Source organism: Triturus cristatus, chromosome 4_1 (genome assembly GCF_964204655.1).
Source record: "Triturus cristatus chromosome 4_1, aTriCri1.1, whole genome shotgun sequence".
NCBI classification, from domain to species: Eukaryota; Metazoa; Chordata; class Amphibia; order Caudata; family Salamandridae; genus Triturus; species Triturus cristatus.
The window spans coordinates 1,345,681,572-1,345,699,735 of NC_140585.1; the positions used below are offsets into that span (position 1 = coordinate 1,345,681,572).

An 18,164-nucleotide genomic window follows, 5' to 3' on the forward strand; every position below is an offset into this window, starting at 1 on the left:
CCACTCTGTGGGCAACAGGCGACCCAGATGTGGGATTGTTGCAGATATCACCTGTTTGGATACGCATTAAAGATGGTGCTATTTTACCTCGTATCCCTCAGTACAAAATACCACTAGCACGAGAGCGAGCCCAATTGCAAATTGTGCAGGATTTGATTAAGAAGGGAGTGGTTGAGGAGACAACAGCTAATATTTGTAATAGCCCTATCCTTCCCATTCTTAAGCGGACGCCCTCAGATTCTCTTGATGACCATGAAGATGTTTATCGTTTTGTGATTGACTTGTGTGCAGTTAATAAAATAGTGATTCCCCAGTTTCCAGTGGTTCCTGACATCTCCACTGATGATTTCCTTCTCTTTCCTTAATTCTTTTCTGTCATTGATTTGAAAAATGCGTTCTTCAGTATTCCTATGCATCCTGATAGCAGATATCTGTTTGGGTTCACCCTAGCTGGTAGAAGTTTTAGGTTCTGTCGCGCTCCTCAAGGCTATGCAGAGAGCCGGAGTATCTATAGTCCGGCTTAGAAAGGCCAGTTCGACTCCTTGTTGCTCCTCACAGGTAATGTATTGCTACAGTATGTCGATGACTTGCTCATTGCTTCAGATACAGAACAAGGTTGCAGAGACAGAGACAGTACAGTTAAATTGTTGTTGCATTTAGCTCAGCATGGCCATGAAGTATCCATTTAAAAATGTCAGTATTGTTGACAGGAGGTCACCTACTTAGGTCACCTACTGTCGAAGGAGATTGACACCGGAACGTATTAGTACCATCGTTCAAATGTCAGTTCCACAAACCCAGAAAGATGTACGCGCTTTTATAGGTATCACTTCCTACTGTCGTCAGTGGATACCTAACTATTCCCCACTAATTAAGTCCCTGCTTCAACAAACCACGAAAGAAGTACATGTGCCTTTACCTTGGACGTCTGAATGTCAGCAGTCTTTTGAGCAACTAAAAACTGTGCTTTGTTCGGCTCCAGTGCTTGGTACCCCTAATTCCGCCAAATCCTTTGTATTATATGTGCATAAGATGGCTGGTTGCGCACTTTCAGTTTTAACACAGAAATTCGGAGATAAGCAACGGCCATGTGCTTATTTCTCTGCTGTGCTTGATCCTGTCACACAAGCCCTCCCAAGCCGTCTAAGAGCGGTGGCGGCCGTAGCTGTTTCGATAAGACAATCAGCTGCACCCCATGCTGTGGACACCCCTTTTGAATAAGACAAAGGCACAGCAACATACCAGTGCACATCCGACAGGTTATGAATTAACGCTGTTTGCCAAACATATGACGATTAAAAGATGTGCCACTCTGAACCCAGCCCCTCCCTTCTGAGAATGATGAGATTGATAAACATGATTGTATCTTCCGGACGGAAGAAGAGACAAAATGATGGGCAGACTTGACTTGGGCACAACAATTCCCAGGCCTCACCTACTCACAGGCAGGATGCCTGGCAGGCAGGCCCGCAGGATTCACGATCATGCAGAGCACCTCCACACTTGTTGCTAGCAGGTTCGGGGGAAGATATGGTGGTTCCAACCCCATCATGTATTCTTAGGATGATGCTTTAGTCCAGTATGTTCCCAGATGGCAGTCTGTACACTTTCCATGCGGCCACCTCCAGTGCCTGGCGCGTGGCGGTTAGCTTAAGTTAGGTGCCTCCTTATGGTGTCGCCGGGAGCGTGCCTTGGATTTCGCTGGATATATCTTGGGAACCACAGTGACCGATCTGTTGTGTGGTCTATGCGGGTCTATTGTAGCCACATCTGCATGGGGCAACGCAATGGCCCTGCGGGAGTCCGATAGCAGGGAGAACCAGCGACGGGGTCTGCACCAACCCAGGCACACTGCCCACTAGGTCGCCAGTAACGGTATATGTCCTCGTGTGGAGAAGGAGAGGCAACGCTGGCCTCTGGGTCTCTTGCACAGTGCCCCCCCCCCACCATGGGCCATAAGCCGCACCCCACCAGCTCGGGTCACCCCGCAGGACTCACCAGCATAATGGGCCCCGCCGATCCACTTTCCTCCCCCTCCAGCTGGCGGCCGACATCTCTCCACAGCAGTTTGTCCGCAGCCAGAGTGGGCACCCCCCGAAGGTCACATGCACCGGCACAAGCTGTCAGCGGAGGCGCAAGGCCGGCCACAGCACCAGTCCCAGGTAGCCCATGAGAGCGCGCCCGCTAGTCCTCAGCAGGCCAGGATTTTCTGATCAGGCCAGGAGAGTAGTCGTCTGCATTACCGTTCCCTGGATATTAGGATTCTGCTCACACCTTCTAGGCAGGCATATTGGGTGCTGTGCGGTACGGGATTCCGAGATAAAGGTAGGATAAATGACAGATATTCGGGCTCGACAGGCAAAGCCCTCTCAGTGAGCGGCCATCTTGTTGCTCCGCTTGGCCACGCCCCCTCAAATCAAATCTTTGTTAGTACTTTTAACTTTTTTTTAAATACAGTGATTAGCGAACTTATTGTTTCAGTGCCAAGAAACCTTTGATTGATCCGAGTGATCATAGACCACAAACCTATTAACAGTGTGAAATCATATCTGAATTTGTATATCACAATTTCTAAGATGACTCATGTTATTCTTTCCGATGCACGCCCAATTTATCGATATTGTAAATAAATGTATGTCTAAATTATCGAAGCAATCCCGCTCCTACCTCAGACTCCATGACCTCCAAAAGCTTCTGCAGAGATCCGTTTTCCTTCTTGAGTTTTTCATTTTCGGCAAGGGCAGCTTTCAACCTGCACTCCATGGCCTGCATGTATTCCTTCTTCTTCCTGCGAGACTGGAATGCCGACTCCCGGTTCTTGATCATTCTCTCTTGTCTTCGTATGAGGCTGGCCTGCAAAGACAAGGAAGGGAGGCAGAAATATCGAAAAATTGTGTCAGTCTTTCTCTGGACGTAGGCACGCCAGCCATGCTGGTACTTCATCTGTCAGCGGCATTTGATACTTTGTCACAGCCCTTCCTAATTCGATGACTTCATGAGATGGGAATTCATGGCACTGCACTGGATTGGATTGGCTAACAGACTTCCTTAAGGACAGGACTTAATACAATTACACTTGGTCCTTTTCAATCTAAGACTCTGTCCCTGGACAGGGGAGTTCCAAAGGGCTCGGCCCTAAGCCCTACACTTGTCAATATTTACATATCATTCCTTGCTCAGCTGGTCAAGCCTTTTGGATTTGAAATACTCTCATATGCAGAAGACAAACAAATCAAATAACTTTATTCAGAATCTTTTTATCGATCCAAAAAAGTACATAAATTAAAAAGAAGTCATAATAAAACCATGATCAAATACATTACAGTTTAAAAACTCATTCAAAATATTGTTAAAACTCCATTAGTAAAAATCATCTTACTTTTCTCAAAATTAAAGTTATTATCAACCTAGGGTCATCTTTCAGTCATCTTCATAATCTAAATTATCCAAAGGTATAGAGGATTTCCTTCTATTTATAGCCCGGATTATGTATCCTGCAACAGCTCGACATGCTAATTCATTATCAAGGGTGCATAACAAATTCATGGCATCCTTATAGAAGAAGTTGCTTTTCCATAAAAATTGGTCATAAAAATGTTTGCCTCATATCTTGATAAAACTTGCAGAACAACATAAAGTGCATCGTGGACTGAGTGGTTTTGCCATCACATGGACAACTGTAAATTATTTTCGGCCATTTTTCGTATTTTGGGAATGCCACCAGATCGTGACTGTGCCCAGTCGTAACCTAGTCAAATAAAATTTGTCTTGAGTATTTGTAACTTTGACTAGGGATTCGGGTAGGCCAGACAACGTTGTACTAGTCATGTCTCTTGACACACTTCATTTTTTTCTCTTCTCTACTAGCTCTTTTTTGACTTTGTTTGACCATATAAATCTTTTTAATTTCATTTTTGCCATAGTGCAGTATTCCTACGGGTTTTAGCACTGATAAATCTGTCAATTTCTTTCAGTGGCTTATCCATTAACGTTAGCTATGGGATACGTTAGCCGTTGGATTTCATTAAAGTGTTCAAATGCTAAACAATCCTTAATTATTTCCCTAGTATACTTTGTTCCCTCCTTAGACCAAATGTTATGCCAGGAACATAAAGCTCTAGCTTGTATTAAATCAGTGCTATATGGTGCATGCAATTCCTTATGTAGGAGGTATACAGAGGTAGACCTTGATACAGCCAACATACGGCAAAAAAAAATAATTTTCACAAGTTTGTAAAGTATTTACACTTGCATTGCCCCACACTACAGAACCATAGGTTGCTACAGATAAGCATTTGCTACCATATCATTTATGCATATCACGTATAGGTCTGCTGTCCATCTTATTACAAAATCTAAAACTGGCCTCCATAGTTTGAATTAGTTTGAATCTTGTCTGGTCTTTATGAGGGCCCTAATTGCTATTATTGGAGAATAAAAAGCCCAGACAGGAGAAACTGTGGACTTCAGTCAGCTTATGTTCTCTCACACAATGGATCTTTTCTTAGCACTACCCTGTCCACAGACCATCACAAACGTCTTGGTCAGGGTTTAAATTTAGATCTCTTTGCTCCATGTATGAGGTGAAAGACAACTGGTCATCTTTTTCGGGCAAGACCTAGAGAATGTTCAACAACGTTTTTCTGCATGCTTGAGAAAATTACTCAGTGGATGTCCCTGAATTGCTTTCAGTTAAACGGGGACAAGACTGAAATTGTAATGTTTGGAAGAGCGCAGTTCCTTTGGACAATTGATTGGTGGCCCCTCAAGCTTGGCCCAGCTCCCTCTCCTAAAAGCACAGCAAGAAAGTTAGGTATTTTGTTAGAAAACAAATTATCATTGAAAGATCACGTGACAGCTACCTGTGGCACATGCTTTGGGCAATGCGCCTCTTTAACAGAGTAATAATAACAAAGCAACAATGTCTCAACCAGTGATCATTAGGAACACTAATATAATAAGTGCATAAATCACTAAAGGAGGGAAACAGGAGACCAAGATTGGGGGTAAAGGTTGTTATTTAGCAAGTAGTTATAGCAGCACTACATTACAAATGGATTAGAGTAACCAAAAACAACCAATTGTGCACTGACCGTGCTAGGTGTGAGTGATAAGTGCAGTGACACAAGTGATACAAACAGCATGAGACGGAGCAGAACAATAAAAACAAACAATCAGGGATCAAATTATGTGAATCAAATTAATGCAAAAATAATTTGGCTTTTATACATTTCAAAAATGATCCCGTGGTAGCCATAGGTTACACTGTAATGTCGACGGCGTTTCGACCTTGTCAAGTAAAGGTCATCATCAGGACAATGGTTACACATTTTTGGTAGTGCTGGAGGCACGAGGTGAGTTAATCACGTATGGTGAGGCAATCACAGTGGTAGTTAAGGCCGATCAATATCATCGAGTGCTGGGAGAGGGAATTATTAATGAGGCATCAGGGCAAGAAACCGCGATAATGCTATCCGTGAAATAAATCGGAGGCAGCAGAAAATAGGTTCCAGGGCTCAAAGATACCTGCTGGTCATCGCGTCAAGGTGTACTCAATAGCGGCTACCCCAGCAGTTACCCAAAGATAGCATGGTGCTGTGGTAATGCTGTCCGTAACGTGGATCGACAGCGGGAGGTGTCCGTAACTATAACGGGACTCGGTAATGAATACGGGTCCAGAAATGTAAAGGTTGGGGAATTAATCACAGGAGACGAATGAAGCGTTTGGGTTTACTCCTGTACCACGTTCCTCTTTAAGAGAGTAGTCCAGTGGCTCCCGCTGACCTCTCAGAAGACCCTCATCCAGGTGCTGATAATCAGTCGCCTGTACTATGGAAATGCACTACTCACAGCATCTAACGAATCCCGCAATCAAAATTGCAGGTGGTACAATATACTGCTGCCCCGCTGGATAACAAACAGCCATCAGGCACACTTTCAGCCCCCCTAATCAAAGCTCTTCACTGACAACCTGGAAAGAAAAGAGCAATTTTTAAACTTCTCTGCCTGACCTACAAAGCTTGGTTAGGCAAAGGACTTAAATATCTACAGGACAAACTGGTGCCCTATCTCCCCCAAAGAAATCTCAGATCAAGGAGCCAGCTCCTTCTCTGCCCCCGATGTATTCGAACATTAAAATATGGCAGGCGGTCCGTCTCATATCTTGCTCCCCATCACTGGAATAAGCTCCCCCTTTATATTGGGGCATGCACCGAGTTTTCAGGCTTCAAAAGACATCTCAAAACTTGGCTGTTTTAATCAATGCTTTCTGACTTATCTGTTACTCAAGCGCTGAGATACCCCTCCAGGGGTGAGTCGCAGCTCTATAGCAAGTTTTCAATAACATACACATGTGGAAAGGGAAGGGCCTATAAAGCCCCTTAAACCCCAGGTAGATCACAATATCTCATGCAAGGCCAATCAAAATTAAAAGCTGGTCCCCCCCTTTCTGATTATTTTGAATACCGGAGAAAAGAAATTCTAGAACACTGTTTGTCTGCATAGGATGCCCCACTTTTGGAGAGAACTTTGTGGCCTGAAGGTGAATTATGCCAAATCATTTGCCCTCCCGTTACGGAACTCCTCCCTGAACAGCTTATTCAACGGAGTACTGAATCACTAACCTGGACCTCGAGGACGTCTAGGTACCTAGGGATTCAAATATAGGACAAAGAGGTGGACCTTTTGGAAGGAAACCTTGGCAAAGCAGTATGTTCTCTGAGGTTTCTAATCCATTGGACGACCCTATCACTGTCCACAGCCGGCCGCGCTGTCCAGTCAAAAATGATTAGGATGATGTTACCCAGACTACTTTACTACTTCTCAAATCTACCGATTGTGAACCCTGGACGCACCCTCCGTCACTTGGACTCCCTGCTACTAGACCTGATAAGGGATGCTGGCAGAAAGAGTAGTGCAACCCTGTAGGAGAGTAGGATCTGCACTTATGTTGCCCCCACTTTTTTTCTGATGCAATCACTGGTTTCTGGTTATAGTCTGGCTGGGTCCCTGCTAATCAGGGCCCCAGTCTCTCTGTTCTCTCTAAACAACTTGGAGTGCATATAAGATGCACTAGTGATTGGATACTGTGGTACCTTATGAGCCCCTAGTATATGGTACCTTAGGTACCAAGGGCATAGGTACTTCACAGGCCTACCAGGGGCTGAAGCATGTATTATGCCACCCCTGTGAAGCAGACTAAATCTGACACCACAGGCCTGCTACTGCAGCCTGGGTGAGGTAGTGTTAGCACTCCTCACAGAGGTATAGGTTCCTATATCTCACCATACACATACATATAAACCTATCAGCCACCCCTATGGCAGGCCCTAACAATCCTGAGGGCAGGGTGCTTGGTTTACAATGTGAGGGGGTGCCTCTGCATGAGCAGGGCCCCTCTACAGCTGGCAGAGTCTATTCTCTATGGCTGTTTGTGGATGCGGTTAAACCATATACTCTTAAGTGCATTATAACCTCGCGGTAAATGCTAACTTTGGAATGACTGCATCAAAACATGTCGTGTTTGGTGTCAAACAACTTGGAATCATACCCCCACATCAGCTAGTTCCTCCCCTCCCCTATCTTCAGTATAAGATAGCAAACCTAGCCATTGCAAAGCAGATAACACTGGACAACGCTCTACAAAGAAGAATCCTGGCCCTTCGACGTTCCACTACCTTTGGAAGACAGAAGAATCTCCCTTGGAGTCAAGGAGTGACTCCCCAGCTTGGCAGGCAACAGAAACTCTAATCAACGGTCGCAAACTTTCCCGCTCCCGCCGGAGTTCAAAGTCCCTGCAGCCCCGGAAGTGGATTTCCTGACCTTGACGGCCATTGTTAGTCCCCCAGCAGAGCTGAGGCGAGTGGACCCCACGAGTGACGAGGAACCGCAATACCCGGGTACCGTGCACTATTGTCGAGTGCAACCCCTTTACGACGTTCTACGAACTTGTGCATTGGACCATTTGTGGCCCATGCCTCCAGCAGGTTTTGCAGCGAAAATCAGAGGCCTACCCCGTCCCGAGTGACGGTGGGCTCCTGTGAAGCATTTCCTCAAGAGGCGTCTTCGCGATCCCTTGCCCGTTGGCTTGTGGGTCCCCTGAAGACTTTCTTATCGACTCAAAGGGCACCGCTGGTTGCTCCAGGCCTGCCCTCACTCACCCTCGCTGGGTGAGTCCCTCAGACCTTGCTGGTCTGCAATGCTGACCTTCTTCGATTTCCACGAGACGGATTGTTGCCAAGGCTCGTTGGCTCCAATCCGGTTGCCAACACTTTAGTAAGCTGCGGACGTCGTGGGACACTCCGAATCCAGCTGCTGGTCATCGTCGATCCTTCCTGGACCTCGTGAGCGAGGAGTCAAAACACCCTCGATCACCTGAAATCACCCAACTTCCGTGGGCAACCAGCTTCCTGGCGCCCGGTCACTGGCAAGTGACTGTGAACACTGTCCCTTCAATTTTCAGGTCATCTGCATCTCAAATCCACCCTTGGATTCTACCGGACACTTCTTCAGTCGACACAAGCAGCAAGTCTTCTTTGGTCTATATAGAAAGCAGCGACACGACCAGACACCAAAAGACACCTATACACCCGGCTTCCCTGGGTGAGGTAACTCGTGCACCCCGGTGCCCTAGTGTGTGTTGGCCCTCGAATTACTTACCTTGTAAGTGGCTTGCTTGTAGACGTCCTCGAAGTACCCCAAAACCTTAAAAATCAAACCGCGACTTGCTCCATTATAATCAATAGGGAACCCGCTGCTGTGTTTACACACTGCATGCGTCTCCCGTGGGTAGATTACTTACCTGCTTTCACTGCAGTCGTGAAGCCCCAGCGATTCTACAGGCCCTAGGCCTTGTCATTTTGCAAGTCGACTTTCTTAACCCTCTTTTTTAGTATATGGTCTGGTACGCCCCTAGGGCCCCAGCCATATTTGTGCTTAACTTACTGTGAAACATTGATTTTTGAATGTGTTCCTGGCTTCTAATCTCATAAAGAGATTAGTAGAGTGTGTCTAGAAATAAATACATATATATTTGATATATATACCTGTGTGGTGTCCTTTCATTTGGTAATTCAAGAGATTATAAGGTAAAACAAGCTGCTTTACATTCCTCTGAGACTTAGCCTGAAGGCTGTTCTCCACAGCTACCACTAGGATAGCTTTCTTTAAAAGGTTGTCTTAGACCTATCTACCATAAGAGTCGAATTGGACTGGTGCAAGGTGGCCACTATAACTAGTGACCAGCATATGCCAGGCCAACTTCTCACAAACCCACATTCCAACTTTCTCCCTCCAGAGGCGGCATAGGTGCCCCACAATTTTCACACTATTACTTAGCTGGCCAGCTCCAGTGGGTATCCTGCTGGTTGGTGGGGGGTCACCACACGGATACAGGGCTCCCCAAAACTAGCCTCCGTGATGGTCCACATTATAACCATACTACTCCCAGGTCACCAGTAGAGGGACCCACAACCGCTTCTAATATGCATAGCACAAGAGGGCTTACAGCAGGGATTTCCCACTAGCCCGGACTGTCTGAACCTACTGCACGCTACTATAGCGCTGGCCAGGACCAATGGTATCAGAGCGCTTTACAACAGTCATATTGCAAAAGACCAAAAATACAAGTAGCAAACATACAGTGAAAGTAGCAAGTCAAAAACGCATCCGGATCTTCTCCAGAGACATATTTCTGAAGTGCTATGCCGGTTGGGTGAGGAACATGCGTTCTTCGTTCTGTGGGTACTGGCATCCCTGATTCTGGTGTAGCCTTTTGTAGAGACTCCAGGTGCGCCGTCATGGTATTTTGAAATGCTTCCCGGTCGGCTTGGGCTGATGTCATTTGCCTTTCGACGGCCCAACCGAGCTTTTCCTGTCCCTGAATCAAGTGTTGTATTAGGGCCTCCATCTTGTTGCAGACAGAGTAGGATGTTGATCCCACTTCTGACACCAGTTGTGACGGCGCATCAGGGACACGTGTGCTTTGTAAGCGTGGTTTTATTGCAATGTATCGCTTGCGTAAACGGCTAGTCAGTCTTTCCCTTGGCCATATGGCAGGATCCGTGGTTCCTCTCGGGCTGGGGTCTTCCTCCCTTGATGATTCTCCTTCGCTGCGTTCCTTGGACCACGGGAGGTAAGCGATATGTTTCTCCCCAGGATGAGTATGGCTCCAGAAGAAACAGAAACAAACAAAGGACAGGGTCAGGAAACCTTTCCTTTAGGGTTCAACCTAAGACCGGGGCCGGGTGTGAGGAGTCACCCTAACAAGTGCAACAGTGACTACCCGTACGTGGTGAGATGTGCAAATCGGGGGGGGGATTAACAAGTGAAGAAAACAACAACCCTGGCTTTAGATTCACGTAGGCGGCTTCTCCCCTCTCCCTATCCAGCCCACTACTCGGTCCCGTACCTGTCCTAGCCACGCTCCTCCCTTGGGAACGTGGCGGGGCGCTTCACGGGATCCCGGGCCTCCTGGCCGTCCGGTGTCAGCCTCTCCACTTCCTCCGCTCTCCTCCCTGCACCAGCTCCTCGACGCGCCTCCTCCTCCTTCACTCGACTCTCCTCCTGTACTCCACTCTTCGCCTCCGCTCCTCCGGTATCGCCGTCCGTACACTGTCTGTGTTCGCCTCCTTTTGACGTCCCCTGCGCCGTGACGCCACTCAGGGGTGTTTCTGATGCCGCGTAGTGTTCCCAGTTAAAGGGCTCCACTCCTTCCTGTTTCTGTACCGTATTTTCCGGTGAGGGAAGCCATTCTTCCTGCTGTGGGGGGACAAGAGGGGGTGAGAACGGTACGTGTGCCCACCAGTCCTGAATGTTTATATGTGTCGCATGTCCCGCTCTGTCACACTTCCTCAGAACCCGAGGAATCAAGGGTATGGGAGGAAACGCATAAAGGAGTTGTGAGCTCCAACTCGACTGAAACGCATCCCCGAACGCCCCCTGCATCGGAAACTGGAGACTGCATAATGACGGGCAATGCACGTTCTCAGGAGTGGCAAACAGGTCCACCCGAGGAGTCCCCCACGTCCGGAAGATGTGTCGAACTACCTCCGGATGAAGCCTCCACTCGTGGTCGGTGGTGAACTGCGACTGAGACTGTCCGCACACAGGTTCAGCATCCCGGCCAGATGATTTGCCATCAAGCAAATCCGATGGTCCTGAGCCCAGGATCAAAGCCGTAACGCCTCCCTGCAGAGACGGTACAACCCTACTCCTCAGTGTTTGTTGACATACCACATCGCGTAGTGTTGTCCGTCTGGACTTGAACCGACTGACCGCAAAGGGAAGGTAGAAAGGCCTTGAGCGCCAAACGTATCGCCCGCAATTCCAGAAGATTGATATGAGACAATCATTTTTCTGGAGACCAAAGACCCTTGACCTCCAGATCCCCCAGATGAGCACCCCACCCTAGGGTAGAGGCATCCGTTTTCACTGTGGCCACCGATGGAGGAAGATGAAAAGGTTTTCCTTGAGACAGATTGCCCTCCAAACTTCACCAAGACAGATCCGCTGCAGTTTCTCTGGCGATCCTGATCGACTCCCTGAGATCTCCGTTGTGCTGATACCACTGCCTGCGGAGGCACCACTGGAGCCCCCTAATATGCCAGCGTGCATGGTCGACCAACAGAATGCAGGAGACTAACAGACCGAGCAGACGTAGGACAATCAGAACTGAAACAACTGCTCCATTGTGGAATAAAGGGATCATTTCCTGAATGTCGAGAATCCTTTGAAGAGGAGGAAAAGCTTGACACAGTGGTATCCTGTACATGTCTCCTATGAACAGGTTGTGAATAGAGGGTACCAGGTGAGACTTGGGCACATTTATCGAAAAACCCAATCTGAACAACAGCTGAGCTGTTACATGCAGATGATGAAGCACCATCTCTGGCGACTCTGCCTTCAGAAGCCAGTGGTCCAGGTAGGGGAATACCGGGATACCCTACCTCCTGAGATGGGCAGCCACCACCGCCATCACCATGGTGAAGACTCGAGGTGCAGTAGTAAGACCAAACGGAAGGACCGCAAACTGGTAATGCTGCAACCAACCGTAAACCGGAGATACTTCCTGTGCGACTTCAGGATTGGGATGTGAAAATACGCATCCTGCAAGTCGATGGACACAATCCAGTCCTCTTATTGCAGCGCCTGAAGAACCTGCACTAGGTTGAGCATCTTGAACCTCTCCTGCTTGAGAAACAGATGCAAAATTCTGAGATCCAGGATGGGTCGCAACCTGCCATCCTTTTTGGGAATCAGAAAATACCGGGAGTAGCATCTTTCCTGCTCCGGAACCACCTCTATTGCACCTTTTTGTAACAGGACAAGAACCTCCTTCTGAAGAAGTAAATGATCCTCCGTGCAAAATCTTTGGCAAGGAGAGTAAGGAGTAGGGAATTCCTTGAAAGGAAGGGCATACCCATTTTCTACCAGATCTAAAACCCAAAGGTCCGAAGTGACCAATTTCCAATTCCGTAGAAAATAGGTAAGATCACCGACCCCCCCCCCCCCCCCCCCCCCCAGGACCTGCATGATCCAGGATGGCGGATCTAGGGCTGCTTTCCTGCATTACCGGTAGGGGAGGTGAAGGAGGAGGAGGAAGAAGGCTGATGACCCGCTCCACGATGGCGTCCTCTGCCCTTACCCCTGTAGGACTTGTACAAGGGGTTTTGTTGCTGTTGCTGCGGCTGACGGGAACCACAAAAGGAAGATTTCCCAAAGCCGCAGTATCTTCAATAGCCATATCCCCTTGCCGGAGACTGTAGACCCAAGGATTTCGCTGTCTCCTTACTGTCCTTGAACCTTTGCAAAGCAGAGTCCGCTTTTTCCCCAAAAAGCATAGATCCGTCAAAGGGAACATCTAGAAGGGCAGCCTGTACATCAGGTGAGAACCCAGAAGACCTCAGCCATGCATGTCTTCTAGTAGCAATGGATGAACCCATCACCCTGGCCACCGAATCTGCCGTGTCCAGGCCAGACTGGATGACTTGGCGAGCAGCAGCCTGAGAGTCTGCCAGAACCTCACTCAAATTACACCGGTCTTCCTCAGATAATTTCGGAAGAAGCGGCTTGGCAGAGTCCATAAGGGCATGAATGTATCTACCCAACAAACAGGTAGCGTTGGTGGATTTCAAAGCCATACTCACTGACGAGAAGACCTTTGCAGATTGCTCAAGCTTCTTGGAATCCCTGTCAGCAGGAGCTTGCGGGAAGGCACCCGTAGACTGTTTTGAACATGAAGCCTGCACCACCAAATTCTCAGGCAAGGGATGAGAGGAAAGGAACAAAGGATCTCCTGGTGCAGGCCTGTACCTTCTGGACACAGATCTTGAAACTGCAGAAGCAGAAAGAGGATTGCGCCAAACCTCAAGGATCGGCTCTGTCAGGGCATAATTGAAAGGCAAGAATGGTTCAACCACAGAGGACGGAGAATGAAGCACCTCTGTAAGCAAATTAGGCTTATACTCAGCCATAGGAAGCTGCAGATCCAAAAGCTCTGCAGCCTTCCTTCTTACAGTATGGTAAGGTGCAACTTCCTTCAAAGGAGAAGCTTTATGAGAAGCAAAGTCCCACTCTGGGAAGGTGTCAAGTCCACTTGCCTCACACAGACCCTCGAACATATGCACAGGCTCATAAATTTCACCTTCCTCCAGATCTTCAGCCTGGTACTGGTCCTCCTCTAGCAACCTCTGCGCTTCTCTCCTCGAGCGCATCTTCGGTTGTGGCGTCGGCGGTGCCACACGCGGCGTCTATGGCTCCAAGAGCGGCGTCGAAGGCGGATCCGCAGCAGCAACCTGCGTCGAACGAATCCGTGAAGAAGATTCGCCGGATGGAGCCGGGGACTGCCCATACAGCGTCAACATCCTCGGAGCCGGAATTTGCCATGATGGCGTCATCAGCATGAATGGCACGAAGGGAGCCTGAGGATAATGGTGAGGCACACTCAAATTAAATGCCAGAGGACCCACGGGACCCGAAGGTGCACCAGAAGGGTAAGAGGCCCTGTGAAACACACCATACATGGCATTTAAAAAATGCGAGGGATCCGAACCCGGCGCTGGGAATGAAGGATACTGCGCCGGTTCAAGATCCGATCGCGGAGCCTCCGGAGTAGGAACCACAGAGGCCACAAGCGGAGCCGCTTAAGGCGTCTCAGCATCAGCCGGATTCGATGAACCATCCGGAGCAAGAGAGAATCTTGGCGTCGGAGACTGCGCCGGAGTCCCCTGATACGAAGGTGAATGGGCCAGTCACCTGAGGAGACCCTGAAGGAGAAGGAGAGACGAAGTCCTTAACACGACGTCGAGGAGCCAGAGAAGGCGACCTCGAAGCCACAGGCTTCGACGAACGGCTTCGAGATCCATGCCTCTTCTTCTTCGTGTGCTTCCTCCTCGAATCATGTGAAGTCGACGATCTCGACTTCAAACGTTTTTGACCCCTTTTTTCTTTTCTTACTTTAGCCATGTACAGCTTGGCTTCTCGTTCCTTCAAGTCCTTCGGGTTCATTTTCCTACAGCAAGGACAACCCTCGACGTTGTGATCAGACGATAAATACCACAGGCAGTCCTCATGGGGGAAAGTGATCGACATATGCCTCCCGCACTGCTTACTGGGTTTGAAGCCCCACTTCCTTGTACCAGACATGTCAAAACCACATAAAGAAACCAGATAAATACAAAGTATCCAGGAGAAAGTATCGGAGAGTCCGTACAAAAAACGTTAGCGTCGACAGCGCGGAAAAAAGGGAACTGACGTCATCACGCCGATGTGGCCCTCTTATGGCTCCAGTGACATCACGCGGAGCCGCGTGCGGAGTCATAGCATTGTGACGATCTCGTCGGCGTGGAGAGCTAGGAAAAAGTTTCCGCGGAATGCTGGTGCAGGGGATATTCATAAGGTGAGGAATCCACAGGCAGATGTATCCACAGAAATACCTTCTTACTGAGGGCTTAGCTAATTCCAAGCCCTCCCTGGTCGCCTTCTGCCTGGCCAAAAACTTCAATTTGACATCTCTGATGGCTGCCGGTCCCAACGGCCTGGGTTTGATGTACATATTCGGACAACCCAGCTCCCTCATTTGCTCCCAAATATATTTCAACCACGGGATATGAGGCGCCCCATCAAGGGAAATACAGTCCACTAACACCATCTGGTTCAGGGTGGTAGAGGGACTCTACCAAATCCTTAACCAACATACCAATTGTGCAACAGCAATGTGATCAGAGATGCACCCCAAGCCAAGCTGTTCATGCAAAATAAAGGCAGGGGTATTTGAGGGTACAGCAAGGAGGCAGCGCATACATTTATTCTCGACCCCCTGGATATCCCCCACGTCCTTCTAGCCCCATACATCACAACCATATGTCGCCATCGGTATACACTTTTCTTTATAAACCTTAAGTAGAGCGGGAATAGGTTAAGACCCCAACCTTTTGGCAAAATCCCATTCAGCCCCAACTGCTCTTGCCAATATGTTCTTTTTTTAGTTGCCTTTGTGCAGCCCAGGTCCCGTGATCATCGAACAACATCCCCAAGTAAGGAAAGGTGGACACGTTCCACAGTTCAACCCCTTACAGAAAAACTTGGTCTTGGCGTCCACTTTACTGCCTTTTGTCATTGTGTGAGATTTAGAAAAGTTGGTCGCTAGATCAAGTGACTCCATAAAATTGATAAAAGCATTTAAAAGGTTTTGGAGGCCTATGGCAGTCCTTGCAAATAATACTGTATCATCAGCATACAGTAGAGCTGGCCCCTGCTCTTGGAATATCTTTAGTGCTGGCTGTGAGGATGTCACCAAGTTTATTTATGTAAAGCATAAACATCAATGGAGCCAGAATGCACCCCTGACGTACCCCTCGCTTAACCTCCCAGCAGTCGGTCAAACTACCATCTTCCTTGAACCTTACTGCCGCATTGGTGTTATTGTGAGCATAATGTAAAAAAAGATACTAAACTTGACTCCATACCCAACTCCTCCAGGATCTGCCACAGTTTTGATCGGTTGACTTGATCAAAGTCCGATGTTCGGTCCATAAACCCCATGAGCAATGGGCCCCTCTTTGCAATAGTGTACTTCCCAATCACCAAGCTCAAATGGATACAATAGTCAAGTAACCCCCTCAATTGCCTAAAACCGCACTGTAAATCACTAATAACATTAAAGTTTTCTAGCCAATGGGGCGTGGCTAACCGAGCAGCGAGATGGCCGCTCTTTGAGCGAGCTCCGCCGGCTGCACATGAATAAATCCTTCAATATCCTACACAACGCTACCGAGGGGCCCGGCTTCCGTGTGTAATTGTTGCGGCAGTCCGGAGGCACGATCAACTGAATCCTTGCGGCTCGCGAGCGGCTGGGCGCCGAGATCTGGCGGCCGCGGGTGACGCCGGCCCGTGCACCAAGGCCCGCCTGCCGCTGAGGAGCCCGAGACGGCGGTGACACCTGCCCGAGCCTCGGGGATTACTGGGCCTACGGAGATCGGCGGAGGTGAGACCACTCTGGCGCTCTTGGCGCGGGGCTGGGAGCTGCCAGCGGCCACCACGCGGAGACCATTGTGAACGGAGGAGGGGAGCGGAGCGACCATTAGACGGAGGTAACGGCTCGGGGGAAGGTCGGGGCTTGGGCGGAAGCGTGACGCCGCCATTTTGCGGGGCTACTGGGTCGATAGAGGAGAAGCTGTGGACCCGTGGCGCACTACAGCCCACCCTGCGTGAACCCCCTGCTTGGCGTACCCCTGAGCCCCTGCGGATCGCCGTTTGGCGTACGGGTGTCGATCTTGCCCTGCTACCAGGAGCTCCGCTCCCGGGCACGGAACCGTATTAACTACCTAAGCCTGATACTGCCGGAGCCTTTCCCGTGCTCTATCCTCCGCCCGGAGATCGTGGGGGGACCTTGGTAGGGTCGCAGCAGGACACTGAGCAGCCCACCGTGGATTGGGGCTGCTGACCCCCCAGTTCCCTCCTGCAACGACTCACACTGTGCCTGTCGGCCCTACAAACATACGCGGTGCGCCGGGGAGCGCTCCCTACCACAGCCTGCACCCCGTGCTCCACGCGTGTCAGAGATGGGGGGCACGAAGGATGCAAAGCAGCCCAAACTGACTTTTGACCATAAGCAGAAGGCCAAGCAACACACAGCGGAAACGGGAGCCGCGTCGTCTCCTCCCAAGAGCCCTGCCGCTGAGATTGATTTTGGCGCTTTAATGATGGAGGTTAGATCTAGCCTGAAGAGTATCGACGCAAAGTTGGATGCTATGGCCACACAGCTAGAGGCGGTCAAGTCCAAAGTGGACGTACACGAAACGAGGCTAGACTGCCTAGAAAACAGGCATACTGAATGTGCCGAGTTTCAGCAGCAGGCGAAAAATCACATAACCAATATTGAGCGCGAACTGGAATCCATGCGGGCTAAGGCGGACGATCTAGAAGCGCGCTCCCGGAGGTCCAACGTTAGAATCACGGGCATTCCGGAGACGGACAACACCGGAAAGATGGAGGTCTTCGTGACTGATCTCCTACACGAGCTGTTTGACCCGGACCTGTCCCAGGTATTTACGGTGGAGAGGGCGCACAGGACACTGGGCAAGAGACCGCCACCAGGTGCCACCCCACGCCCTATATTAGCCAAGCTGCTCAATTTCCAGGACAGGGACCGCATCCTGCAGATGGCCCGTGAAAAAGGCAAGATCATCCATAAAGGGAATCATATCTCATTTTACCCTGATTTCACCCCCCTCGTCCAGGCTGCCAGAAAGGAGTTCATACCTGCGAAGAAACTCTTGATGCAGGCCGGAGTCCAATACTCCTTGCTATACCCAGCCAAATTGAAGATGTTCCATGAACAAACTGCCCACTTCTTCACCGACGCTAAGTCAGCCTTGAAGTTTGCTAAACATGTCAGTGGCCCTGGCGCCAGACGCAAATCGCCGAGGTTGGAGGAGGAAGCGGCCCGCACAAGCGACAACGATTGAGGGTCTGAGGGTAATGGGGTCTGTGTTGCCCCTTTCAGCTAAAGCTGACACTCGCTGGCTTGTTTGGTTCCCTCAAGAGGTGAAATGGAGGGCACTACTGGAACTGCTGGAGCTGGCCTATTCAGGTTGGGAGGGTCTTGGTTGTTGTCGGTGTCACAGGTCTGAGGCGTACTGGACGGCAAACAACTAAGGTACCGT

At 49.3% G+C, this 18,164-nt stretch overlaps 1 protein-coding gene across 2 annotated transcripts in view; it reads right to left on the minus strand.

Annotated features, from left to right (window-relative positions):
• ATF6 (activating transcription factor 6) overlaps positions 1–18,164 on the minus strand; it is a 740,128-nt gene that overhangs the window by 484,090 nt on the left and 237,874 nt on the right. For both annotated transcript variants that reach the window (XM_085654834.1, XM_085654835.1), the window contains one exon: positions 2,668–2,853. In XM_085654834.1, coding sequence (XP_085510960.1) covers positions 2,668–2,853 — 186 coding nt within the window. The remainder of the gene's footprint in view (positions 1–2,667; positions 2,854–18,164) is intronic.